Genomic DNA, 27,825 nt, shown 5'->3' on the forward strand with positions numbered 1-27,825 from the left:
CTAAACATTGAGGTAACGCTTTCTTACTTTCTCTTTTCCTCGATCTCTTCCGTTTTGTGTTCGTATTTGGAGATGAAGTAATGTTTATAAAGAGTTTTTGTGGATGAAGTTTTTTCTAGATCTAGGGTTTATGTGAACTGTTTTCAAAAATTTGAGTGTAGATTCGAATAAAGAAGAAGTAGAAGAACTAGATCCACAAAAAAAAAAAATTAAAAAAAAAGTATAGTTTAAGTTTTCCGACGCGGTGGCTCCGTCGCCGGAAACCGGCCGGCCGCCGTGTCGGAGTTCCTTCCTCCTTCTTCCCCGATCTGCTTCAAAAGAAAGAGAAGAGAGCTTCTCTCTCTAAGTGTGACTTAGAGAGAGAAGGATTTTGTTTTGTGTGTATTTTTTTGTTGAAACCGCTTTATATAACCTTATCATTTTATTTTAATTCCATGTGTGTTTTTCCATCGTATTATCGTGTACGGTTAAAGCTAGGCCGTCAGATCGTAGATCTAACGGCCGATGATGCATCTCGTATGTGGTTGAGTGTTTGTTTCTTTTGTGTGGAAATACTGCGTGCCTGCTGTTGAACCGTCAGATCGTTGATCTGACGGTCACTGTGCTTCCAGTATATCCTTCCCTTTTTCTTTTTTTTAAACCGTTGGATCTTGGATCCTTGGGCTGTGATGAGATCTTGGGATTCAGATCTGGACCTCTGGATTCATCCAATGGTCCATATTAGATCCTGCTGAGCCAATTTTTTTTTATTTCTTATTTTTAATTGTCTTTATTTTTAAATACTGTTTTTTACAATTTTTTGACATTTTTGTGCTTAGAAAAAATTCCAAAATATTATTCTGATCATTTTAATTTTCTCTAATTTTAAAAATCCACCCTATTTGTTTTCTTTTAAAAAAAATTTGTTTATTTCTTATATGATGATCTTAATTGTTGCTTGTCTTAAATCCTTGCTTTTTATTTCTTATGTCTCATTCACCATGATATTTCTTATGTTACTAACGATTTAATTTTTGTCTTGAATCATAGCATGCACATTTAATTTTTTCATCATTTTATTTTAACATTGACTTAGTGTGTATAAATAGGGAATTGATGTAATTTTATTTCTTGCATTGGCATAAAGGCCTTAGGGTTGTATTTAGGAATTGATGTAATAATGTAGGTAACACAAGCATCGACACTTGCACCGACACTACCACATTTTATTTACCGCTTTCCGTTAGTTTTTACGACGTTACGCTAGTTTTCACCGTTAGTTTAGAAAAATCATTTTCTCAAAAAAATCAAATATGAAAAACTTCAAAAATCATTTTCTTAATAACATTTTTCTTTTTATTTTCTTAATCAAACTCTTAATCAATTTTAATTCAACTTCAATTATTTTCAAAATTTAAAATCAATCAACCTCACTCTTTTCTTTCATCTCATGCCTTGAGGCCTCTTTCTCTTCTTAAAACCATTTTCAAAAAATCTTAAAATCAACCTAACCCACCAAAGAAATTTTTGAGTGGAACTACGTCGGTTTTGATCCCTTTTCCAAAAGGGTACGTAGGCAGAGGACTTGTCCTTCCAAATCAAATAAAAATAACCAAAAACATACTTCTTCTCCCTCCATTCTTTCACTTAGATTTTTAGGTAATAATTTTTCAAGTAAGCAAATAATTTTAGCACAAGATAATTAGGTAAGAGGTTCCTACGGGATACCGTAGACGCTTAGGGTGCTAGTACCTTCCCTTCACGTAACCAACCCCCGAATCCAAAGTCTCGATAAGGGTTTTTACTCATTTTTTCCCTTCCCACGAATAAAAATTGAGAGTTCAAAGATTGACGATTCAAATCAATTAATGGTTTGATATCCGAAAATCAGGGAGTACAATCAAGTTTGAGAACGGGTTACGTGCTGAGATCAAGAGGGCAATTGGTTACCAGATGATCCGAGTTTTCTCCGAGCTGGTGAGCAGTTGCAGGATTTACGAGGAGGATACCAAGGCTCATTACAAGGTCGTGAATGAGCGGAAGACGAAGGGCCACCAGAGTCTCCCTAAGCCTTATAGCGCCCCTGCTGATAAGGGAAAACAGAGAATGGTCGAGTATAGACGGCCAAGGAAGAAGGATGTTCCTGTTGAGATTGTCTGCTTTAATTATGGTGAGAAAGGCCACAAGAGCGATGCTTGTCCGGGAGAGGTAAAGAGATGTTTTCGATGTGGTAAGAAGGGTCACGCACTAGCTGAGTGCAAACATAATGATATTGTGTGCTTCAATTGCAATGAAGAGGGTCACATTAGTTCGCAGTGTAAGCAGCCTAAGAAGGCGCCGACTACTGGTAGAGTTTTCGCTTTGACTGGTACTCAGACCGAGAATGAGGATCGCTTGATCAGAGGTACATGTTATATTGATAATACTCCTTTAGTTGCTATTATTGATACTGGTGCTACGCATTGTTTTATTGCTTTCGATTGTGCTTCTACATTGGGTCTTGTTATGTCTGATATGAATGGAGAGATGGTTGTCGAAACTCCAGCTAAGGGTTCGGTGACTACTTCTCTCGTATGTTTGAAATGTCCTTTGTCTATGTTTGGTTTTGATTTTGAGATGGATTTAGTTTGTCTACCTTTGAGCGGAATGGATGTGATTCTGGGTATGAACTGGTTGGAATACAACCATGTTCACATTAATTGTTTTAGCAAGTCAATGTATTTCTCCTCCGTTGAAGAGGAAAGTGGTGCAGAGTTCTTGTCTACCAAGCAGCTGAAGCAACTAGAACGCGATGGTATTTTGATTTTTTCCTTGATGGCTTCCTTATCTATTGAGAATCAAGCAGTGATTGATAAGCTCCAAGTGGTATGCGATTTTGCTGAAGTTTTTCCAGATGAAATTCCTGATGTGCCTTCAGAGAGAGAAGTTGAGTTTTCTATTGATCTTGTTCTTGGAACGAAGCCGGTGTCGATGGCACCTTATCGTATGTCAGGTTCTGAGTTAGCTGAGTTGAAGAAACAGTTAGAAGATTTGCTTGAGAAGAAGTTTGTAAGACCCAGTGTTTCACCCTGGGGAGCGCCGGTTTTGCTAGTGAAGAAGAAAAATGGTAGCATGAGATTGTGTATTGATTATCGTAAGTTGAATAGAGTAACTATCAAGAATAGGTATCCACTTCCGAGAATTGATGATTTGATGGATCAGTTAGTGGGTGCACGTGTTTTCAGCAAGATTGATTTGAGATCAGGTTATCACCAGATTAAAGTAAAAGATGAAGATATGCAGAAGACAGCTTTCAGAACGCGGTATGGTCACTATGAATATAAAGTTATGTCTTTCGGTGTTACCAATGCACCTGGAGTGTTTATGGAGTACATGAATCGCATCTTCCATGCATTTTTGGATCGGTTCGGGGTTGTTTTCATCGATGATATTTTGATTTACTCCAAGACTGAAGAAGAACATGTTGAGCATCTGAAGATTGTCTTGCAAGTGTTAAAAGAGAAGAAACTTTATGCTAAACTATCTAAGTGTGAGTTCTGGTTGAAAGAGGTAAGTTTTCTTGGCCATGTCATTTATGGTGATGGTATTGTTGTAGATCCCTCTAAAGTCGATGCAGTATCGCAAAAGGAGACGCCTAAGTCAGTTACAGAGATTAGAAGCTTCTTGGATTTAGCTGGTTACTACAGAAGATTTATTGAAGGATTTTCCAAGTTAGCTCCTCCGCTAACACAGTTGACTTGCAAAGGTAAAGCTTTTGTGTGGGACGTTCAATGTGAGAACAGTTTCAATGAATTGAAGAAGCGTCTGACGACAGCTCTGGTTTTGATTTTGCCAAAGCCCGATGAACCTTTTGTGGTATATTTGTGATGGCTAGCTACTCTATTTATAGCATACATTCGACTTAAAATCTAAGCAATTACATCACTAGAATGTTCCACAAGAAACTGCGGGCTAAAATAGAGTAGCTTAAAATCTAAGCAAAAGCAGCAAAAGTGACTCTGGAGGGTGGCACGGCCGTGCCAATGCTAGCACGGGCCGTGCCAAGCTTCTGACTTTGGGGGAGACATATTTTTGTGTCTGAATCTTCGTATTTTCGTACTAAATCAGCTCCAAGCCCCTTTCTTTTGCTCCAAGACTCAATCCATCCAATATTCATTCCTGAAATAAAATAAAATGCAATTTTTGGTAAACTATCTTAAAAAGGAAATAATACTAATATAAAATAAAATAAAATCTAATTAAAACTAAACTAAATAACATATAAAAATAGATAATAATTAACTCATCACTCATGTACTTATTTATGTGTATAAGTAAGTTATGTTAATACATTGCATAAAGATAATAAAATTTAAACATTGAATACATTTATTTTGTAATACATTGAATGTATCTTAAAACATTGAATACATTGAATGTATCCACATTTGTTTAAAAAATGAATAATTAATTTTTCAAAGAGCATGAATTATATATGTTAATTATTCTCAAAATATTTCAAATAATAAATTTCATTGACTTATTATGGCTATAAATAAGTTATGTGAATACATCGAATAGAGATCAGTAAATTTAAACATTGAGAAGAAAAATGGCAGTGAATGAGCTGAAGAAAGGTATCCCCATGATGATAATGATATTAGTGATTATGTTCGTAGTGGCTCAATTATGTGGAACAACTCAATCTCTAGATATAAGTACTAAACAGTATTGTGACGATTGTAGAATGAAGTGCAGGAATGAATGTATCATTTTCAATTGCAGAATTGGATGTATGCGTAGAAATTGTAATTGTTGCATTACCAATTCCCCTGCCTGCGTATAACGATTAAGGCTCAGAGTCTCGCAACAATATTGAATATTTATATGTAATTTATGTTAGAATTCGCACAATATAGTAAACTTAATAATAAATAAGTGAATTTTAACTTTGGACATTTTGTTTATCAATTTCTTTTTCATATTGTGTTTAGAGTAAATTACACTTCTCATCCTCCCATGAACGTCTGTTTGGCCTGGGGTAGATGGAGGGGAGGAGGGGGAGGAGAGAAAATATTTTTGGTTTAATTTTATGACAGGAAGGAAGCGGGCGACGAGGGGGAAAATTGGGATTTACGACGGAAGGGGAAAGGAGGAGAGATCTTCTCTTTAAAATTTTATTACATTCTTTATATTATCTTCGGTTTCATTTTTAAATTCCAAAATTATCCTCTGTGTTGCTCATTTGTTGTTGCTCCTACGTGAATATTTGATTGCTTATGTACCCTTTGACGTGCTGCCTTAGTACCTTTCTAGTCTACTATACTTTGCAATTTGATATTATATATTCATTAACATCCCTTTTTTATTTTTAGTTCACCTGACTCCTTTGGTTTACTGACATTATTTTTCACACTTGCCAACTACATTTTGTTCGTATTTAATTTTAATTTTGTCATGTTTTTCAATTCTAGTTTAATTTGTTTCTTTTATGTTTTTGTGCATATAGTGATACAACAAAAATGCACCTCTCGTAATCCATGTCCGCTTGAGAAATAAAATGTACCTCTCATATGCTTGGCTGCACATAAACAAGTCTCGTCAATCAAGAATTTTGATGCGATCTCCAACAAACAATTACATTTGTCATCAGATTTCATGGAGACGGTTATGTTGGTCTATATGGCCAATAAGGTTGCGCGTTGGGGAGTGTGTGAATAACGGTTTGTAAAATTTACAGAGTTTTAACGAAATCGTTTTGAAATGTTTTGACTAATTGGAATTATGCCTTGAAGGATCATAGACAAACACAAAAAGTAAAGACTGTGAATTAATAAGATTTACAATAGAGCTGAGAGATTCACAATATAAATCTTATTACAATCAAGGCTTAAATATGCAATCCGTCCCTGTAATTTGGACGCGTTTTAATTTTTGTCCTTGTAAAAAAAAAAAATTAAAAACATCCCTCCTAATTTTTTTTGTTTTAAAAAGGTCCCTGGCCTCACTTTTTTGCTGACATGGGATGGATTTGGCCACGTGGCAGTTGCTGTCTGTGCAACTTTTTCCAAGTGGCAGTCCACGTCATTAATAAATTATTTTTTAAAAAATCTGAAAATTATTTTTAAAATTAAAAAAACTAAAAATTAATAAAATAATTCCAATTTTTTTCAAAAAATGAAGAAAAAAAATTGGAAATTAGTGTTTTTAAAATCTAGAAATAAATTTTTGAAAAATAAAATTAAAAATTATATAATCTCAAAATTTATAACTATTGAAAATATAATTTAATTTTCATTTTTTTTAAATTTAAAAAAAAATATGAATTTTCAGAATTTTGAAAAAAAAATATTTTTTTAATTAAAAATCGAAAATTTAATTTTCAGAATTTTGAAGAAAAAAAAATTAAAAATCAATAAATTTAATTTTAAGTTTTTTTTTCTTCCGATTTTTTAATTTTTTTTATGATTTTTATATTAATATTTGGATTTTTTAATTTAAAAAATGAATTTTTAGAATTTTGAAAAAAAATAAACAAAAATGAATTATGTGGCATGCCACGTGGCAAAAGTTGCATAGTCAGCAACTGCCACGTGGCCAAAACCATGCCACTTCAACTGAATAGTGGGCCCAAGGATCTTTTTAAAACAAAATAAATTTTGCAGGGATGTTTTTAATTTTTTTTTTTTACAAGGACGAAAATCAAAACGCGTCCAAATTACAAGGACGGATTGCATATTTAAGCCTACAATCAATATTTAGTTCTTGAAAAATTTTCAAAACAAGACAATTTCAAAACCAAACCTATAAGAAAATATAACAAGCTATCAATCAAAAACACAATGCATATGCAATTGATGAATTGGATGCGATTTGAAATTAATTGATCCAAGCAAAATAGTGAAAACCTAATTAAAGGAATTAGGCCAATTTTGATAAAATAAAAAAAAAATAAAAAACTTATATCAAAATCAATTTCTATTCTATCAATTTATCAATTAAACATATACAACTATCAAACTTGAAGAGGATAAGGGAAAAGAGAACGACACCGAGATTTTTATTGTAGTTCACCCTTTCGTCCTCGCTTCGGGCTACATCTACCCTTCTTGGTGAAAAACGCCTGATGACATGTGATCTTACGTTATTCTTAGCATGTTTTTTTAGTTATTTTCATTAGGTTTTAGCGGCAAAAAGGAGGAGTATTAGAACGATTGCCTATGATTCCTGGACTTTTTGTAATGTTTGAGTCTGTAATTCTAGTTTTCCCGAAACATAGCAATTTTAGGGGGTTTTTGAAGTAATTCACGAAGAAATCATGCAAATCGGCAAATCAAGAACATCTGAAGAATTGTAAAGATTCAAGGAAACAAAGAATGGAGATTCAAGAGGCCTTAGAAGACTTACAAATGGGAGGAATTCTGTTCCCAAGTCCTGAGGCAAGTTATTTTCCTTCGTAGTTGGAGAGCACAACATTATGTGGCTTCAGATCAGATTCTGACAAGTCAATCTTTCTTAAAAGCGAGTGTGGTAGTAAGTTCATAGCAACAGCACCACCATCAACAAGCACCTTGTTTACTCCAATGTTGTTAATTTTGGCTTGGATAAACAGAGGTTTGAGATGACTATTCATATGATAATCAGGTCTCTCGAACATAGCATGTTGGCCTTCGACACATCAATTATTCATAACATAGTAACACATTGGCTTATGAGCAACCATTTCTTCAATGAAATCTTCTTCATCTTCAGTGACGTCGTACTCAATTGGGAGGATTGAAACAACACAGATAACGTCGAAGTCAGCTTCAGAATCAGTGAAATTTGAAGTCATTTCCTCATCCACCATAGGGAGTTTTTCTTGATAGCTGAAAGGGGAAGAAAGATTCTTTTCAGTGGCTGGCTTCCTAGTCATCTCGAAGGTTGCCGCTTGTTTGTTTTTCTCCTTGTCAGTATTTGTAACATATTTCAAGGCATGAGCCTTTTTCTGACGTTGGAATCTACGCCACTAAGTTTTGATCATGAGATTTTTACCCTTGTAATTGTTGTTATAGGCAAATTTCTTTGAATCGGATGCCTCATGTTTGTTATTAGTACCAGTAACTCTCTTAACCCATTTAGCAGGTGGAGACGTGTAAATGGATTTCTTTCCACTAGAAAATACTCATTTCTCAATTGGAGATTTGGAAGATGGAGTGAAAGTTCTCACTTGACCCTTTTTCTGGTGTCCGGTTGGAGGCGTATCTTTGTAAGGGACACCTCTTTTGTTGAAACTGAACTTAGGCCTGTTATCAGCCCACTTTCCTTTTCACTTCGACTGAGGTCGAAAGCCTTCAATATTTTTAGCAGCTTCCTTGTCAAAAATAGCACTGCACCTTGGGAATAACATGACTAGAGAATTGGAAATCTTGCATCTGTTCAGAAAATCAATAAGATCTTCTCCAGCTTTAGGAAACACAACCAATATTTTTTCTGCATACTTGTTTACCTTGGTTTTTGTTAAACAATTGCTGGTTTCCAAAATGGTTTACGTGCAAGATCAACCAGTAAATCTTAGGACACATTATGCTTATGGTTTCTAGAAAGTATGAATGGTCTTGATGTAAAATATGAATGGTCTTGATATAAAATATGAATGTAACCGTCAGAATCAAACACACGACGAATCCGTTGAAGTAAATTGCTAGAAAGAACAAGTAAATTGCAAGGAATTTAAAGGGAAAACCTAAATTGCATAAATGAATGTAAATTGGTACACAGATTCATACATTTGCAAATTGTTACTCGTTTCCCCTTGAGTTTAGATAGTTTGAGTGTGTAAGTTTTGTGTATGATTGAATTGTGACCTGTTTTTCGTATGAAAAACTATTTTTCTTATATATATCGAAACAATTTAGATTATATAATCCGAACCAGTTTTCGTATTATTTCGGAATTTAAAATCTGAAGGGTATTTTGGGAATATTTGCAGGGCGTTTGAGAACCACATAGGATGGGAAAAACAATAGTCAAAAGTGATAGATCCGAGAGAGATAGAGGGCTTTGGTTATTTTGATTGTGTGTTGGGTAGATGTTTGAATTTGGGTTGGTTGAATTTGACGATGAAGAATTTGATGATGAAGGTGAACAATTTGATGATGAAGATATAATTTTGATTGTATTTTAGGCGTTATCCTTTTTTTTAATTTGATTTTAAAATGTAATTATTTTTTAAATAATTGTTAATTAATAAAAAGAAAGCTAAAAAATTTAAATGAAAAAGAATTGTAAAATGTGTGTCACATCATCAAAATTATACGATCAGCGTGTCACATCAACGGTTTTGTCCAGTTAGATGACATCATGGTCCAAAACCAAAAAATCTTCATATTAGTGTTGAAATCCAAACTTTTATTTTTACAGGGGTTCAAAACCCGCATAAATGGCAGGGGCTAAACATATATTAACCCAGTTAAAAACTCAACAAAAAACCGTAAAAAAAATTATGCCCAGGTACTTAACAATCCGATGTTGTTTTCAGTTTCGTCGCTTTTATCACCTTCATTCAATATTTTATTTTGTTCAACATGCATTGTTTGATATGTTGAATTATGAGTTTTGATTGTTTAATTTTGTTCAAGTTAGAGGATGTATTTTGTTGTTAAGAAAAAAGGACAGCTGCAGTTAGCAACGCTGCATTTGTCCCAGCAACAACTAACTACCGCTGCATTTAGTGAACAACAGTTAGCTGTTGTTGGGGGTTAAAACTGATATTTTCAAACGTGGGAGAGCAATCATTCAAGTGGGAAAAGTAATTTTCAACTTTCATTGACAATGTGTCAAAAAAAAAACTTTCATTGACCAAAAACAATTCATAAGTACCGAGGGAAAACATAAATACAATTCATAAATACCGAGGGAAAAAAAAACTTTCATTGACCAAAAACAATTCATAAAAACAATTCATTTTAGGTAGTTATCATTTCAAGGAGAGGAGTCTAGTATTGTCTACGGTGACCAAAAAATCAAGCCACCACACATCTGTCACCGTGAGATGAAAAACCAGGCATTGCCCAAGCCAACCCAGCAACGCTCTATTTATCAATTGTTGGACCCCATCTTGTCCCATCATATGGGAGGACTTTAATGACAGACCAGACAAACTCAAAACTCCTGCAATTAACAAAGTTTTGGTAAGTTAAAACACGAAGAAAACATAAATACAAATTACTAAGATAATAAGAATAATTCCATTCAGAAATTAGCAGACGAACAAGAAAAAGGCTAAATATAAGTTTTGGCCCCCATTATAGCATGAACATCTACTGATTGAAGTTAAATTCACCATAAGGAATTGAAGGAACCTCAGACAGAATCACTTCGTCATCCAGCAACAAGTAGTATGTCAATATAATCTTCATAGCTTTTTCATAAATCTCTGCGTTCTCGTGATGCTGGACGATCTCAATATTATCCAATGTTTTGTCATCATCAAACATTTGGATATAGAGATTCAGGTCATCGCTATTGCAGCACATTTTAGCAGTTACTGCAACCTTCAAGATGTTTTCAAGGCCTTCCAGACAAACTGTCACAATCGTAGGATCAGAACAGACGAGAAGCTCACACAAGGGCTTAACACACCCTTGACTTACAAGGAACCTGTCAACAACCATGGAGAATAATTCATATCTTGCACGAAAAATAAATAATAACACCATACTATTAATAACTACTCTTCCAGCGGAATATTGAAAACTTGTCTCACATACTTGATTTGTTCGTGAGATCCACCGGATGTAGCATTTGAGATAGCCCGAGCAGCCTCTTTCTTGATATCAAACTTAGCGTTTTGAAGCAGGTTCACCAAAGGACCAAATATTTTGGCCTCGATCACAGCCTTTTAAATATTAGGAAATTAAGAGATAAGAATTGAAGAAATGTTCACTGCAATAAGAATTCTGAGAACAATATCAAATTCTAATTATTATACAGTTCCACTGTGTACCTGAATCTGTTGTTTATTCCCAGCTGTAATGTTTGATATGGTCCAGCATGCTTCCTCCTTAGTTCTTTTATATTTACAATCAAGGGTCAACAGATTATACAGGCCACGAAGAGCCTCCTGATGATCGACGATAACCTATGGGGCAAAGCACCAGGTTAAAACCAACAAAAAAACCAACAAACTATGTAAATTATGAAAAACATGTTTCAACACAGAAACACATCACTTCCATAGTATAAATGATAAGGAGATCTCAGCAGAAACTTCTTGCGGTATGATAGGTCCTCAACTGATGAAGTGGACTTGGACAGTCAAAAGAAGCCCAATATTTGGAGAGTTTATGTGAGGAAGAATAGAAAGCCAGGAAAAGGTGGTGAGCTGGCAGTGAGAGAAGAGAAACAGAATTGTGAGTGAATTTTCTGTTATAAAGGGAGGACGTGTGATGGGAGATGCATGAAAAGTTGTTTTCTGTTTTAGGCAGAGAATGTCACATTCTCTGAGGGAGCTCAGCTCTGTGGGAGGTTAGGGAGATTATTCCCTGCTACTGTTCTATCTTGTCATCAATATAATACAATCATTTCCATTTATTCTCTTTACAATTTTATTATTTGTCTTCTGGTTTGCATCAAATTGGTCCGTCCTACCGGATGCCAACTCAGAAGGCAATGGAATCAAAAGTTGCTGCACTTGAGACTGAAGTAGCCACACTCAAGGTGACGTTGGCAGAGATGCAAACAGAAGCTGCAGAAAACCAAGCGTGTTTGTCTCACTCATCACTCAGAGGAAATATGGGAGTAGCTAAGGGAAGTCTGTAGTGAAGGAAAAGGACATGGGTGACGTCAGTGATGATAAAACCGAGATGAAGAAATCGTTCACCGGAAACAACTTGGAAGAATTCAGCAGATCTGTGAAGAAAGTGGAATTGCCTATGTTCGCCGGCGATGACCCAGCTGGGTGGATCACTCGCGCCAAGATCTATTTTCGCGTGCAAAATACCAATTAAGAATTGAAGGTGAATTTAGCACAATTATGTATAGAGGGTTCGACCATACACTTCTTCAAGGCGTTAACCAATGATGAAGGAAACCTAACGTGGGAGCGTTTCAAAGACGTGGACTGTGTTTCCGGTGCGGTGGCAACTCTCACCCCCCGTCACCAGTGCCCGGACCGGCAGTTACGCATTATGGTGACAGAGGAAGACGACGAAGAGGAGGTTGAGGCTCAAGCTTTAGTAGCTGCAACGGAGGAAGAAAATGAGGACGAAGGTGATTTGAGTGTGATGAGTTTGAGCGGTCTTATGACAGAGAAGTGGCAAAGGTTACACACGATGAAATTAAAGGGGTGTGTAGGAGGGCTTCCCATACTTATGCTTGTTGATAGTAGGGCAACTCAATTTCATCTTCAAGAAATTGGTAGAGGCCATGGGTTGGGAGACAGAAGCCACAGCGCCCCTGCAAGTGAAAATAGGGGAGGGATACAAGGCTCAAACTCAAGGGGAATGCAAGAATATTGAAGTGGAAATTGGTGGCCTCAAACAAATCAATAATGCTTGGCTTTTTTATTTGGGCGGCATTGATTTAATGTTGGGAATAGCGTGGTTGACGAAGATTGGAGGAATGTGGGTTGACTGGGTACAGCAGCTTATGCGTTTCAAGCTAAATGGAGAATGGGTAGAGCTGAAGGGCCAAGGTGATGATGTAAGTCGACAGGGGGCTCTGCAGAATTTGTTGTCACGGCCTAGGCAGGAGATAGTGGGGCTGTTTGTGACAATTGGGGGTACAATTGTTGCAAACCCCAAAGTTATCATTGATTCAACAGCAGGAGGTGCAAGAGCGTTTGGCTAATTTTGCTGAAATTTTCCAACAACCACAAGGTATGCCACCGAAGCGAAAACAAGAGCACTCAATTCATCTTGTCGAAGGCCAAGGTCCAGTCAATGTGAGACCCTATCGCTATCCTCATCACCACAAAAATGAGATAGAGAAGCAAGTGAAGGACATGCTGCAAACAGGTATCATTCGGCCTAATCAAAGTGCGTTTTCGAGTCCGGTTATTCTAGTTAAGAAGAAAGATGGTACATGGAGAATAAGTGTAGACTATAGATCTTTAAATAAGGTCATCATTCCAGATAAGCTCTCATATCAATGAAGTTTTCAAACCGATGTTGCGGAAATTTGTACTTGTGTTTTTTGATGACATATTGATATATAGCCCCACTCGGGAGGAGCATGTCCAACATTTAAAAAAGGTGTTGCAGGTGTTGTTGGAACATAGGCTAGTGGCAAACCAAAAACATGTTATTTTGTTAAATTGTCAGTTGAGTGTTTAGGACATATTATCTCACAAGATGGAGTAGCAATGGATCCAGCCAAAGTGGAGTGTGTGCTCAATTGGCAAAGTCCTAAAAATGTTAAAGCTGTGAGGGGGTTTCTAGGACTCACGGAGTCACGGGCTATTATCAAAAATTCATTAGAGACCATGGAAAATTAACAAAGCCACTAACAGACCTCACCAAGAAGGAAGGTTTCAAATGGGGCATCAAAGAACAAGAAGCTTTTGAAGTCCTCAAAAGGAAGGTCACATCAGCACCAGTGTTAGCGCTCCCGGATTTTGATCAGGAGTTTTATTGAAAGTGACGCATCAGACAATGGTTCAGGTGCTATTTTGTTACAGAGGGGTCACCCTATTGCATAATTCAGCAAGGCATTAGGTGACAGTAACTTGACAAAATCAGCCTATGAGAAAGAACTCATGGCAGTGGCTTTGGCAATCCAACATTCCATTTATTTCATTATTATATTGCATCTACCTTAAAAGGGAACAACAACCTTTCATTCTCCCCCCAAACCAACCCATACACCTTATAACCTCTGCTATTTTCTGCATCCCTAAAAAAGAAAGGCAAAGGAACTTGTTGTGCATAACAAATAAAACCACAAGAAATTCACTGATATTAGAAAGGCAAAGTAACTTTCTGTGCATAACATAACAACCACAAGAGATGCTCCTGGAGTCAATACCTGAGTTTGCACATCATATCCAGTGACAATGTTACCAACAGTACGAAGAACAGGAATTAACCATGAAGATGATGTGCACCTGAACAAGAGTATAACATTCAGAATTATAAAAAAAGAATGCTGCAGTGGCACATGCATTCTTGCGCAGCCAAATTTGAGATGTGAGGTACTCACTGTAAAAGCTCAACAAGTCGAGGACAAACACCAGTATCAATTACAGCTTGAATTTTTTCATTTGTACCATCAGAAAGATATGATAGTGCCCAGCAGGCATCAGTGACGACTTCTTCGTCACGTGAATTAATAATAAGATCGACAAGAGCAGGAAGTGCAGATTTAACCTTATAAAAATAGTAGCATGTAAATCAAATAATGGCAGATAAAACCACAAAAGCAGTAAATCAAATTTTCGTAAAATCAAATATTGAGCAGATTGATAACCAACCCTTCAAGTTCACACCCAAACAACAGATATAAAAAAAAATGTACTAGTGGTTACTCCAATTACATGCATTGCAATTTCGTGATAGAGATGCATGAAAGATCTCACTTAAGAAAATACAAAAGAAAAAGCCAAACAATGTTATTCATAAAATCAGACGTATTCTGTATAATATTAAATGTAATACTCTAATATATATAGGGTAGGTAAACATACACTTTTGACTCAATAAGAAAAATAAAAAAATAACCGAGTAACATAACCCCCTTTTATTCCCTCTGGCTGTTACAGCAGGTAAACTTAAACAATGACTACTGCTTATGTAACATTTCACCATGGCAGAGGAGTCCACCATTATCATAGAGAAAGTAACGGTTAAGAAAAATGCCAGGACTAGGTTATTCGATTCATTTAGAATAAGCAATGGATATTTTTATACCTGATCAAAAGGAGGTTGTGGCTTGCCCCTGCAGAAGTTTGAAAGAGTCCACGAAGCTTTTCTCAGCATAGAAAGCTTGGCATGCTCGTTGACTTGTGCCATAATTGGGAGAATCTCCAGCAATATTTCCTAATGCCCACGCAGCCTGCATACACAGAAGAAATGTTTAGTTTTCATGAAATGATACAATGGTGCAGTTCAACTACAATTTCATACACACACCAAAAAAATTAGGACACAATATTTTAAAGGACATTAATAATAATCCAAGTTTCCTAAAGTTTCTGCATTTTCAACGATAATTGTATGTTAAGAGATGTACAATATACCTGTTCACGGATATCATCGTTTTTAGAAGAAACAAGGAGATTCACAAACTGGGACAGCGCCGTGGTCAATTACCACCTTGGTGTTTTTAGATGTTCCAGAAGCTATATTTGTCAAAACCCAAGCTGCCTCAAACTGCAACACAATACATGATATTGTAAAATTGTTTTTAAAAACTGTTTTTCATTTTTCTGATTTTAAAAGCAAAACTTGCATCTTTTGTTTTTCAGTTTTCACACATCAAAAACACGGAAAACAAGCTATTTTCATTAATGGCAACTACGGACTTCTAAAGAAGACATTAGATCCTTTTTTAAGGAAAAACAAGACATTAGATCTGTTATATTAGCATTAACTATGAAGCACGGACACTCCTCGGATTAGGCGTGTCTCGGTGTCGGATATGTGTCGTGTCCGACACCGACACTTGTAATTACACTAAATTATGTGATTTTTTCAAATTATTAGCTGTGTCTGCGTGTCCGTGTCCGTGCTTCATAGGCATTAAGACACCGGTGCAACATACTACTCCAATCCGTTGACACTTGTGTCAACGGATCCTGACTCATGAAAAATTATAATATATAGTAATCAAATTAAAGCGGGTCTAAGAAATGGTCGAAGTGTCTGTACTACAAAGACAATGCATAACTGTCGCTTAGCTCAAACAATGCATAATATATGGATGGACGGGTTCGAATCCCAAACACCCCACAAATTCACCTTAAAATAAGTGATATATGCATAATACTCCCTCCGATATTTATTATAAAAAACAAAACAAAAAAACATCAAAACCAATGCAATCACTGGTATACGACAAATGATGTTTTTAGTTTTGAATAGATTGCATAAAACTAAAAACCAAATCAATACGACAAAAAACCTGCAACTGTGGAAAATCATCCCTTTTAGAAACTCCACAAAACGAGAAATTGATTGAGTCTCTATAACCTCATCAATCGGCGGAAAATGTTCTGTCACATAAAACTCCAAGTCAATCAAAGGTAGACTAATTAATTAATTCATTAAAAAATCACGAAACAATAAACTAGAGTAATTAATCTAATTCCGAACCGTCCGTTAGCAGGTTTCGAAGCTCAGTCATTGATTCAAACTGTTTATTAGGATCGTCATCACTCAGAACATACATCAGCCACTGTAATCAAGGAAGGTAGAAGTCATTCTCGTCTCTTTTTAAGAAAATCCTCAAAACGACATTTATCAACGATCTCAAGTCTTGTTTTCTCAAAGCTACGGAGACTTTCTTCGGCATATTCGGTAGCCTTGTATCGATTGCGAATGGCCTCTATCCTGGTGTTTACTGACATTGTTTAGCAAGTAATCGAAGGAGAAAAGAAAACGGCACAGTGTAGATGCTCTATTAATGATTGAAGGTACCCGTCTGTTACCTTCAACCACCAATAGAGCATTTCCAATATAACCTTCAACCACCAATAGAGCATTTCCAATATACCGCTTAATGTCAGTAAACACCAGGATAGAGGCCATTCGCAATCGATACAAGGCTACCGAATATGCCGAAGAAAGTCTCCGTAGCTTTGAGAAAACAAGACTTGAGATCGTTGATAAATGTCGTTTTGAGGATGTTCTTAAAAAGAGACGAGAATGACTTCTACCTTCCTTGATTACAGTGGCTGATGTATGTTCCGAGTGATGACGATCCTAATAAACAGATTGAATCAATGACTGAGCTTCGAAACCTACTAACGGACAGTTCAGAATTAGATTAATTACTCTAATTTATTGTTTCGTGATTTTTTAATGAATTAATTAATTAGTCTACCTTTGATTGACTTGGAGTTTTATGTGACAGAACATTTTCCGCCGATTGATGAGGTTATAGAGACTCAATCAATTTCTCGTTTTGAGGAGTTTCTAAAAGGATGATCTTCTACCTTCCTTGATTACAGTGGGCTGATGTTCTGAGTGATGACGATCCTAATAAACAGCTTGAATCAATGACTGAACTTTGAAACCTGCTAACAGACGGTTCGGAATTAGATTAATTACTCTATTTATTGTTTCGGAATTAGATTAATTACTCTATTTATTGTTTCGTGATTTTAATGAACTAATTAATTAATGTACCTTTGATTGACTTGGAGTTTTATGTGACAGAACATTTTCCGCCGATTGATGAGGTTTAGGGGTGGACAACGGGCGGATTCGGGCCCGAAACGCCAAACCGAACACAGCCCGCGGGTGGCATACACGAACCCAAATCTAACCGTTCATTTCTACGGATTGGTTGGGTTTCAGGTAGCTCGGGTTACGGGTTACGGGTCACGCGGGAGGTTATATACGGGTAAGATCTTTGGCATCCCACAAAAATTCCCTAACAAATCACAGTAACAAAAAAACAAAAGAGTAGACTGAGGTTTGAGAAGCACAAAGAAAACAAAGTAGATTGAGATTTGAGAAAGGTATGAAGAACAAGGAAGAAGAGAAGATCTTTAAGCATGCTCATCACCAAACCAGAACTCCTTTTCTCTTTGGATCTCGCAGGCTGTAGTTCCAACACTTTAGCATTTTAGTAGATGGAGAAAAAAAGTGTAGATGGGAGAGAAACTGAAAAGAAAAAAATCCTACTTAATATAAGAAAACTGAACCCTGTGGAAAATCCCTTTTGAACCTAATCTACCCTTCTGCCACGTCCATGTTTTAGGGGTAAACTTAGTCTATAAATTACTTTTTGCAACTAAATCAGTACAATTTGATATGGTTTTGCTATAATGATGTCATTGTGTTATAGTTTGGTTCAATTGCTCTTGAGAAATAACCTATACTTCCGATGTAACTAAAATACTTACTAGTAGATAAATGGGACCACTAATAGTTTCATTGCTTTTAAACATTTTCCATTTTTCAATGTCACTGTGCCAAAGTCAGCCAGCACTTACCTCTTGTCAAATCACAATTCAAATTTCGAAATTCCCCCCTAAATTTTAAATCACCAACCTTTTGAAACCATATATTCAAAATCACTTTCCTCATATTTTCCATTCTCACTTTTCTGTTTCCAAACATAAATCTTCACAAGATAAATTTTAAAAATTTATGTTGGTACAACAGATGTGAATGTTAACAAGTGAGGAAATAAAAATAAAAAGGAAGATCAAGATCTATAAAAATAAAAATAAAATATTATGTCTAACAAACTGTGTTTAACAAAAGGTAAAAAAAAAAAAAAAAACATAATATTATTCTTTAAATTAAGAAGATGATGAAGAAACATAGATCCAAAAACATTTTCAACAAGAAAACCTAACCCTTCTCACATAAGAGTTTTAGTTCACTTTTTCCTCTTGTATGATTTTACCGAGCTAGATTTCTGTTCTTATTTTGCAGGAAATATAAAACTTTCTCTCTTTTCTCCAGTCACGCGGAGAACCGGTTTACTGTCTGAAAATAAATATTTTGAAAATTATTATTTTTCCTAACCAACAACAGAAATCTGGTATACATACATTATTGAGAGAAAAATAAAATAAACATAATAATAAATAACAAAATATAAAATGAATTATTAGTTTTTTGACTTTTTCATTAATGTTTTTTCAAAATTAAGTTAAAATCTTATTTTTCCATCCACATAAATCATTTAAATGATAGAAAAGATATTAAATCAAGTTTACATATGAAATTTAAAAAAAAAAAATTGTAGATGTTAATTTTCTTTTATTGATTTTATTAGAGATCTGAAACTAAACAAAAAATAAAAATAAACAGAGGGTTACAACAAAATGATTTACCAGCAAAACAGAATTATTCTTTTTGTTGAGTTATAGCCAATTTTGATGAATGTGATTTTGTTGTTGCATGTATCAAATAATTAGAGATAGAGAAATAAGTTTCATATTATTAAATATATGAGTATAAAACCTGACTTTAAAAGCCTTTAATTTGTTGTTGTTGTTGCTGCATGTGTGAAAGAAGAAGTACAGCGGTTTGGTGCCCAAATCATGATGAAATAGGTCCAAAAGAGAGCATACATGATGAAGGTTCCAGATCTGCTGCAAAACTCCATGAATGAGGTCGAACATGATGCTTTTGGAGGCGATGCTACAGTGTCAGTATGATGATTTTGAAAAAAAATATAGATATGAGAAGAAAATAAATGATGAAATCATGAAATTGGTAGTGTTTTAATGGACATTGAAAGCCATTTGGTGGTGGAGGCGCGGCCATGGCCAAGAGAAGGAGAAGGGGAGGCGCTAGGGTTTGGTTAAGGGGAGGCACTAGGGTTTGGTTAAGGGGAAGAGAGAAAAACGCTGATAGGTGTGGAGGATGAGAGAGAAAAATAAAATCAAATGAAGTGTTAACAGATGAGGTGAGAGTTAAAATCTAATTAAGGAATAAAAGAAAAAACAAAATGAAATAAATAAAAAATGTGTGGATGTGGAGTCTATTTTTGCCTGAACGTTTGGCAGTAGAGTGTTAGTTGTGTTTTTAATTTTTTTATTCAACTTATCAATTGTTTTTAATATTCTTAAATGTGAACAAAAATAATATTATCTAATATTTATGAAGAAAATTAAAACATTATAACTTGGATTATAATTTAGGGAAAAAATGAGTTTTTTTTTTCTTATAATTTAGGAAGGTGTGAGTATTTTTTTTCAGATTATACGTCATTTTAATTACTTCATTCGTCCTAAATTATAAGACTCATTTGATAAAAAAACTGCTATAATAACATATAATTTGGAATGATAGGACATTTTTTTTATTGCACGAGAATATAACATTAATTGACCCTTTAATTTCTATGCTAATTAGACAAAAACTAATATACTCTAGAAAAAAAAAGTATATATGTAATTTTTGAAATTAGTACTCAAATAAAATTGTCACTAATAGATAAAATAAAATACACCAATTATACACAAGAAAAAATTGTGAGTGACAAAAATTTTAAACAACAATTACACACGGGAAAAAATTTCACCGATAATTCTTTTAAACATCTACTGTGCACGAGAAAAAATCTCAATGTTAAAATATATCACCTCAATTCAATTCTAAAATGATATTCAATACTTATCAACTAAAATGCACGAGATAAGTGGATATTCCTTAAAAAAATTGTAGATATCAAAAATACTTGGGAGAAGTGGGCATCGGGATAAGTCGTCGTTGACTAAACTAAATTTGATGCAGAAAAACCGTTGTTATTTATAATATCACCCCGCTTCAATTATATAACGATATTGAACCCCCATAAACTAAAATGCACATAATAGGTGAGAATTGACTAAAATTTCTTAAATAAAAACGGGATAAGTTATCATTGACTAAACCATGACATTCACTAAAATCTCAAAAGTGGCGTTGACTAAAATCTCAAAAGTAACGTAAATGCATGGGATAAATGAGCACCGTCTAAACTTTCAGAAATAAATCAAAGACACGGAAAAAATTGTCATTGAAGAGACCAACCTTGATTTATTGAACAAGTTGTGACTGATAAAATTTTTTCCTCCTACATCGTTTAAACTTTTTAGAATAGCATCACCTCAATTTAATTTTACAATGAAATCGAACACTTATCAACAAAAATACACGAGACAAGTAGGCATTGAATAAAATTTTGTAGATAATTGAAATGCATTGGAAAAGTGGGCATTGACTAAAATAGCAAAAGTAACGTAAATGCATGGGGATAAGTTGTTGGAGACTAAATTTACTTTCATAGACAAAACCAGTTGGCATTTATTTAAAATTGTTCATGCTAAAACGTTTATGCTATTTATAATATCATATTACTTCAATTCTATAACGATATTGAACCCTTATAATCTAAATTGCACGAGATAATTGAAAATTGACTAAAATTTCAGAAATAAATCAAATACACGGGATAAGTTGTCATTGACTAAACTAACCTTTATTTATAGGATAAGTTGTCATTTATTAAAAATTGTTCATGCTAAAACTTTTAAACTACTAAAATGTTATCACCTCAATTCAATTCTACAATGATATTGAACACTTAGTTTAAAAAATACACGGGATAAGTGGACATTGAATACAATTTCGTAGATAACTGAAATGCATGGTAAAAATGGGCATTCACTAAAATTTTAAAAGTAACACAATTTTAAGGGATAAGTTGTCACTAACTTTGATGCACGATATTTATAAAAGTGTTCCTGCATAAACGTTCAAGCTATTTATAATGTCCCTTCACTTCGATTATATAATGATATTGAACCCTGATAAACTAAAATGCACAAGAGAAGTGAACATTGACTAAAATTTCAGAAATAAATCAAAAACACATGATAAGTTGTCATTGACTAAACTAACTTTGATTTAAACAACAAGTTGTCATTTATAAAAAATGTTCCTGCTAAAATGTTTAAACTATTTAAAATATCATCACCTCAATTCAATTCTAAAATGATATTCATCCCTTATCATTTACGTTACTTTAAACCAGTTGTTATTTATACAAAAATTGGTCTTGCTAAAACATTCATGCTATTTATAATATGACCTCCCTTCAATTCTACAATGTTATTGAACACTTATCAACTAAAATGTACGACATAAGTAGACATTGAATAAAATTGTAGATAGATTAAATGCACGGGAGAAGTAGGCATTGACTAAAATTTCTAAAGTAACGTAAATGTACGGGATAACTAACTTTGTTACGTGATATTTATAAAAAAATTGTTCCTGCTAAAACGCTCCTTCTGTTTATAATGTCACCATATTTCAATTCTATAATGATATTGAACTCTCATAAAATAACACGCACGGGATAAACGAGCACTGACTAAACTTTCAAAAATAAATCAAATACACGACATAAGTTGTCATTGACGAAACCAATCTTGCATATAAAATGTAATGAGAATATCTTTTCTTAAAAAATATAATAATGACTTTATCTAATTTCTATACTTTTCAAAGTTAATAATAATTAACTTTTAAATGATCTAAATTTAACAAGAACACAACTACTTAATGTCAAATTCAAACTACATAAAATCATCCACGACCAACCAGTACCCGTGCGAATGCACGGGTATATTGTGCGGATGCACGGATATATTACTAGTAATTACTTAAAATAAATAGCCTCTTTACATGGTTCTCGATACGGGAGAGAGAGAATTTAATTTATTTAAACTAGTTTTTTTTTTGACAAGTTATTTAAACTAGTTAGAGACTAGTAGTAATTTTTTATGTATTGAAGACTTTCTACAATATTTTATTCATTTTAAATTTTAATTAGCAATTATTTTTTTAATTTAAATTAGCAATTATTTTTTTTGATGAACTAGGAGAGTGACTACAGCATCAAGAGGCGTCGTCGACATCCCAACTAGGTTGGCACCCCGAGATACCTCCATCCTCTACCGAGACACTCAAGAAATTTTATTAAAAAAAGGGGGAAAAAATTAATTACAAAAGGAGGGGGAACCCTCCACAAACAGAAAAGAAAACAGAAAAATAAACAGAAACACCAACAGACTCAAACAAATTAAGGGAGCCTGTAATTAGGAAAGCCACATCGATCACGGAAAAAATCAAGACACAATGCAGAAGGTAGATTGTGTAACCAAACTTGACCAACACAGGAATGTCCCAGAGAGGCTAACTTATCCGCACAACAATTACCTTCACGAAAAATATGAGATGATAGAATTTGAACTCCCAACCGCCTAGCATTATGCCATCTGTTACGGAGCATAATAGGAACCAACAAGGGATTAGAAAAAATCAATAAAGCACTAGAGGAGTCGCTTTCCAACCAAATTTGTCGCCACTCTTTAGATGCTGCATATTCAATAGCAATGATAAAACCAAGCACCTCCGCATAGAAAACAGATTGAATACCAATGTTACAACAAAAAGCTCCACGGAAAGTACCAAGAGAGTCACGAAACAGCCCCCCACAAGCTGCGTGACCTCCTATCACCGAGCCGTCCGTGTTAACTTTTAACCAAGGGGATGTCGGAGCCTTCCACAAAACCGAAATAATGTCCTTAACTCGACGGCTATGGTGCGAGACCATAAAAGAATCCAGAAAGGGGGAATCCGATGGCAAACATTTTCCTCTAGAAGCATTACCAGACATAGTAATAGAAGAATGGATACGAACCTGTGCAGCATGCAAAGAAGGCGCTAAGAATGAAAACCGGATGGAGTTGCGAGCGCACCAAATAGTATGAAGAGTATGCAATATTGCTGCTAGATAAATTTCCGCCACTTGAGAGGAGCAGCTTGCTGATCTACAAGACAAAAGAGCAGCAAATGAAGATGTATCCACAACACAATTGAGTCTAGAGCCAAGCCAACCCCAAAGCTGAGCCGCAAAGATGCAAGAAAGGAAAAGGTGTTCCGAAGATTCTGCTGCTGTCAAGCAAAGGTTGCAAACGGACACAACGATACAGCCACGGCGACGGAGATTTTCATCCGTGGGCATTTTACGGTAATGAAGCCGCCAATAGATGAAAGAAATGGAAGGCGGTATGGCAGCAGACCAAATTATTACTGTATAGAGAAAATTGTGGATCTCAAGGGGACATGTTGTTCTCCGGTCAAAAGGAAGAGAATTGCCGTTTACACATTTCATAAGGTTGTGCCACACGAGTAATTTACCTAAATGCCCCTCGACAGTTAAGTGCCGAAGTTTTAGTAAACCGGCGGCAGTTAACTCCCGAGGAAAACCTCGGTAGTTAACTGCCGAGAAAATCTGAACATAACCAGAACGCAGAAACAGAACTTCTCCATTTCAAAAACAACTCCAAAATTCTCAAATTCTCTCCAATCTTCACCAAATCGATTTTCACGAATTGCAAGCAAATCAACTGCATATTATCACAAGTAAGTTGTGTCAATCATTTTAATGATAATGTTAATTTGTTTAGGTTGATTTTTTAAAAAAATTAGAGTGGTTTGCATGTGGTTAGGGTTGATTTTAAAATTGATAATTTGATGATTGCATGTGTTGTAATGATGTTATAGATTAATGTAGTTGTTATAATTGTTGTTTGAATGATTTTTAAGTATAATGTGGTTTGGAATGGAGCCAAATAAACATAATTTGAATGTTTTATACTTTGCACACAAAGTGTTTGATAAAATGCCTCAATGACAATTTTATTGATTATTTAGTTAGTTTAGATCATGGATATGATGTTGCTTGTAATTCGAAAAAGTGTATATTGAATTAGGTTGAATGTGTATGATTATTTATGTTTGAATGTGAATGATAGTGTGTATGATAATGTTTAGGTTATGTTTAGGTTTAGTGTGTTTGATAAAGTGGTTGAATGTATAAGTTGAATAATGTTTAGGTTATTATGGAAATGGTGGATATAAATTTTATTGTAATGATGATTATATTGAATGATTTTAGGTTATGAAATGATGTTCATTGTTGTACTTTTAAGGAGTTTGATTATGTTTATGTTTAATGTGTTTGATTAGGTTATGGAAATGATGCTAATTTTATTATTTTTTCTGTAGATATGGCCGACCAGGATCCCATTAATCCATCTAGAATGATTGGTGGTAGGCGAGCGATGACCAAGAGCCACCGAAGGGAGAGGCAGAGCGTCCACATCCCAAAGAGGGGTAGAGGTCGGAAGGGAGATGGTTCAGGGAGTTCTCAGGCTACACAGCCTGAGGAGTCATAGGTTGTGGACCCGTCTGGGGTGGAGTACCTGAACTATCAGGATCAGGTACACCACGATGGGACTGATGGTGGGTATGACCAGGATCATATACCACAGCAGCAGCATGTAGGAGACGAGGATGACATTGCAGCAGCTGCTGCACCAGAGGTGTTACCTGTGGACCCTCCCTTTCCTGGTGGACCGGTAGACTTATCTTTGCTCCACTCTTATGTCAGTCATGTGGCGTTGCCACTCTGGTATAATTCAGATAACGTAAGTGTAATTTTTTTTTAATTCTTTTTCTTTATGTTTAATTTTTTTCTTTAAATGTGTGTTTGTTTAATTATTATATCCACTTTTATATGTGTTTTTTTTTTATTCTTTTTCTTTATGTTTAATTATTTTCTTTAAATGTGTGTTTGTTTAATTATATTTATTTTTCTATTATTTCAGGTTCGTAAGCTCCGTGTGCTTAAACCGATTAATCATGGGGCCAAGATCCTCACTCTCGGACGCCCAAACGGGAATGAGAATTGGTTTTGGGATCCGCTTAGGCAGAGCGGGTTACATGACTTGGTTTACTTGGGGTACTCCACCGTGCCTCATGCCCTGCTGATGACTTTATGCGAGAGGTGGCATCCTGAGACCAGCACCTTTCACATGCCTTTGGGGGAGATTACTGTGACATTGGATGATGTCGCATGTCTCATGCATCTTCCGATTGTGGGGCGGATGTTGAGTCATGGGAAGAAGATGCCGAGACATGAGGGAGCGACACTGCTTATGAGGCATCTGGGTGGGTCGCAGCAGGAGGCGGAAAAGATTTGCGGGCAGGAGTATGGTGGGTACCTTAGCTACCCGACGCTGAGGGACTTTTATAGCACGTACCTTGGTAGGGCCAACTTATTGGCTGGTACGGAGGATCCTGAGGAACTTGAGGAGCTGGTGAGGGTTAGGACTTACTGCGTCCGGTGTTACCTTCTTTACTTGGTCGGATGCTTGTTGTTTGGCGATAAAAGCAACAAGCGCATCGAGTTGGTATATCTGACGACCATGGAGGACGGCTACGCAGGGATGCGTAATTATTCCTAGGGAGGGATGACACTCGCTTACCTATACGGCGAGTTAGCTGATGCGTGTAGGCCTGGAAACAGAGCTCTTGGGGGGAGCGTGACACTGCTCACTGTAAGAAAACTTATATTTTATTTTTTTGTTAACTTTATTTCTTTGTTATTTTTTTTTATATTTTCAGTGCGTAATAATTTATAAATGTTATTTGTTTGGTTTGTGCAGGCATGGTTTTTGGTGCATTTTCTAGGGTTTTACAGTGTTGATCCCAACACTGACTACATGGAAAACTATCCGGTTGCAGCGAGGTGGACGCTCCAGAAGGGTCACGGGGAGGGGGTCACATATCGGTCACTACTTGATCGCATACAGTTTGATGACGTATGCTGGAGGCCTTACGAGGAGCACATGGAGATCTAGGACTTTGAGGAGGTTTTCTAGTACTCTGGCTGGATTATGTGCGGTGTCCGTAGGGTGTACCGTCACTTGCCCGAGAGGGTTTTGAGGCAGTACGGATACGTCCAGACCGTCCCCAGACATCCGACCGATGTTGTAGAGCTGCCACCGCCTCACATTGTGCAGGCGTTCGTCGACTTCCGCCCTCACACGCTTAAGGCGGCCGATTGGGGTGAGCAGGCAGGAGAGCATACATGGCGGATGGCTATGTCCTATGGTACACTAGGGTGTCTCACCCTCAGATCTTGCCACCTCTTCCAGGAGATCTTCCGAGGCCTGCAAATGAAGAGCAGATCTTGCAGAGCAGTGGGAACGGTATGAGGCGAGAAGCTCGCCTGACACCTATGACATGGTTAGTGGCGCTGTTGCCTACGCTGATGCGCAGTTAGGCCAGAAGGAGGTCATGAGCATGACCCCTCAGCAGTCGTTTGAGGCCATGAGCCATCTTAAGGAGCAGATCGCGCCTATCTTGACCAGGAGGCGAGGCCAGAGGCCGAGGAGGAGGCACCAGCAGCATCAGCAGGACCAGTAGTAGTAGTTTGTTTTATAGGACTTGTTTTTTAGTTTTGTTATTTTCATGACATTGATTTGTATATTTGTATATTTGTATATTTGTACTTTGATGATATTATTTTTAATTTCATGGGATTTTTTTACTTTGTTTAATGTACAAAAATGTTGGTTTAATTAAGTTGTTCATTTGCGCCAATATTTTTTTGTTATTTGAACCGTTATGATGAATTTTAAACGTTTGTGTAATTTGAACCAAATGTCGGTTTGATTTAATTATGGACAATTGTAAAACATATTGTATTTATCTTGTTTATGTCCGAGTTTCAATGTTGTATGAATTGTTTTGCCTTTCGAAATGCTCTGGTTTAATTACAGGTAAAAACTAGCCGAAAAAAGGCTTGGAAATGTTTTGGAATGATGCAGAGGTCACTGCCTGCAAAAGTTTGATTTCGCCAGAAGATCATCATTAGTTAGGGTAAGGTGCATTCCAACTACAACAATTGTCTTCCTTTGAATGGGGTAATTCAAACTTGTCAAACAACAGGACTCGAGCATTTCGCAAGCACCTCATGTTTCTCCTTTGAAAATATTAAATTCTTGTTATGCTGGTTTAGATGAAGGTATTAAGTGTCAAGGATTGAACCTCAATTCGGTGGCACTTGAATACCATCATCTAAAGCAAGCCTAACAAAAATTTATTCTTTTCAAAGGGAAAACATGAAGTGTTTGGCGAAATTCTTGAGTCTTGTTGTTTTGCAGGTTTGAATTTATCTCATTCAAAGGTAACACAATTGTTGTAGTTGGAATGCACATTCCAACTGCAACAATTGTCTTACTCTAGATGGGGCAATTCAAACTTGTTAATCGGCAGGACTCCAGCATTTGATGAGCATCTTGAACAATGGTATTCAAGTGTCAAGGAATGCACCTCATTCTTGTGACACTTGAATACCAGT

At 35.8% G+C, this 27,825-nt stretch overlaps 1 protein-coding gene and 1 pseudogene across 1 annotated transcript; both read right to left on the reverse strand.

Moving 5' to 3' along the window:
* Positions 1–9,837: 9,837 nt before the first annotated feature.
* Positions 9,838–16,685, reverse strand: LOC25483476 (importin subunit alpha-1a-like; annotated as a pseudogene).
* A 6,007-nt stretch (positions 16,686–22,692) lies between these two features.
* Positions 22,693–23,637, reverse strand: LOC120575754 (uncharacterized). Its single transcript, XM_039830569.1, has one exon. The coding sequence runs from the start codon at positions 23,635–23,637 to the stop codon at positions 22,693–22,695; it is 945 nt and encodes a 314-aa protein (XP_039686503.1).
* Between the last annotated feature and the right edge of the window lie 4,188 nt (positions 23,638–27,825).

The sequence above is a fragment of the Medicago truncatula genome, chromosome 1 (assembly GCF_003473485.1).
Source record: "Medicago truncatula cultivar Jemalong A17 chromosome 1, MtrunA17r5.0-ANR, whole genome shotgun sequence".
NCBI lineage: Eukaryota > Viridiplantae > Streptophyta > Magnoliopsida > Fabales > Fabaceae > Medicago > Medicago truncatula.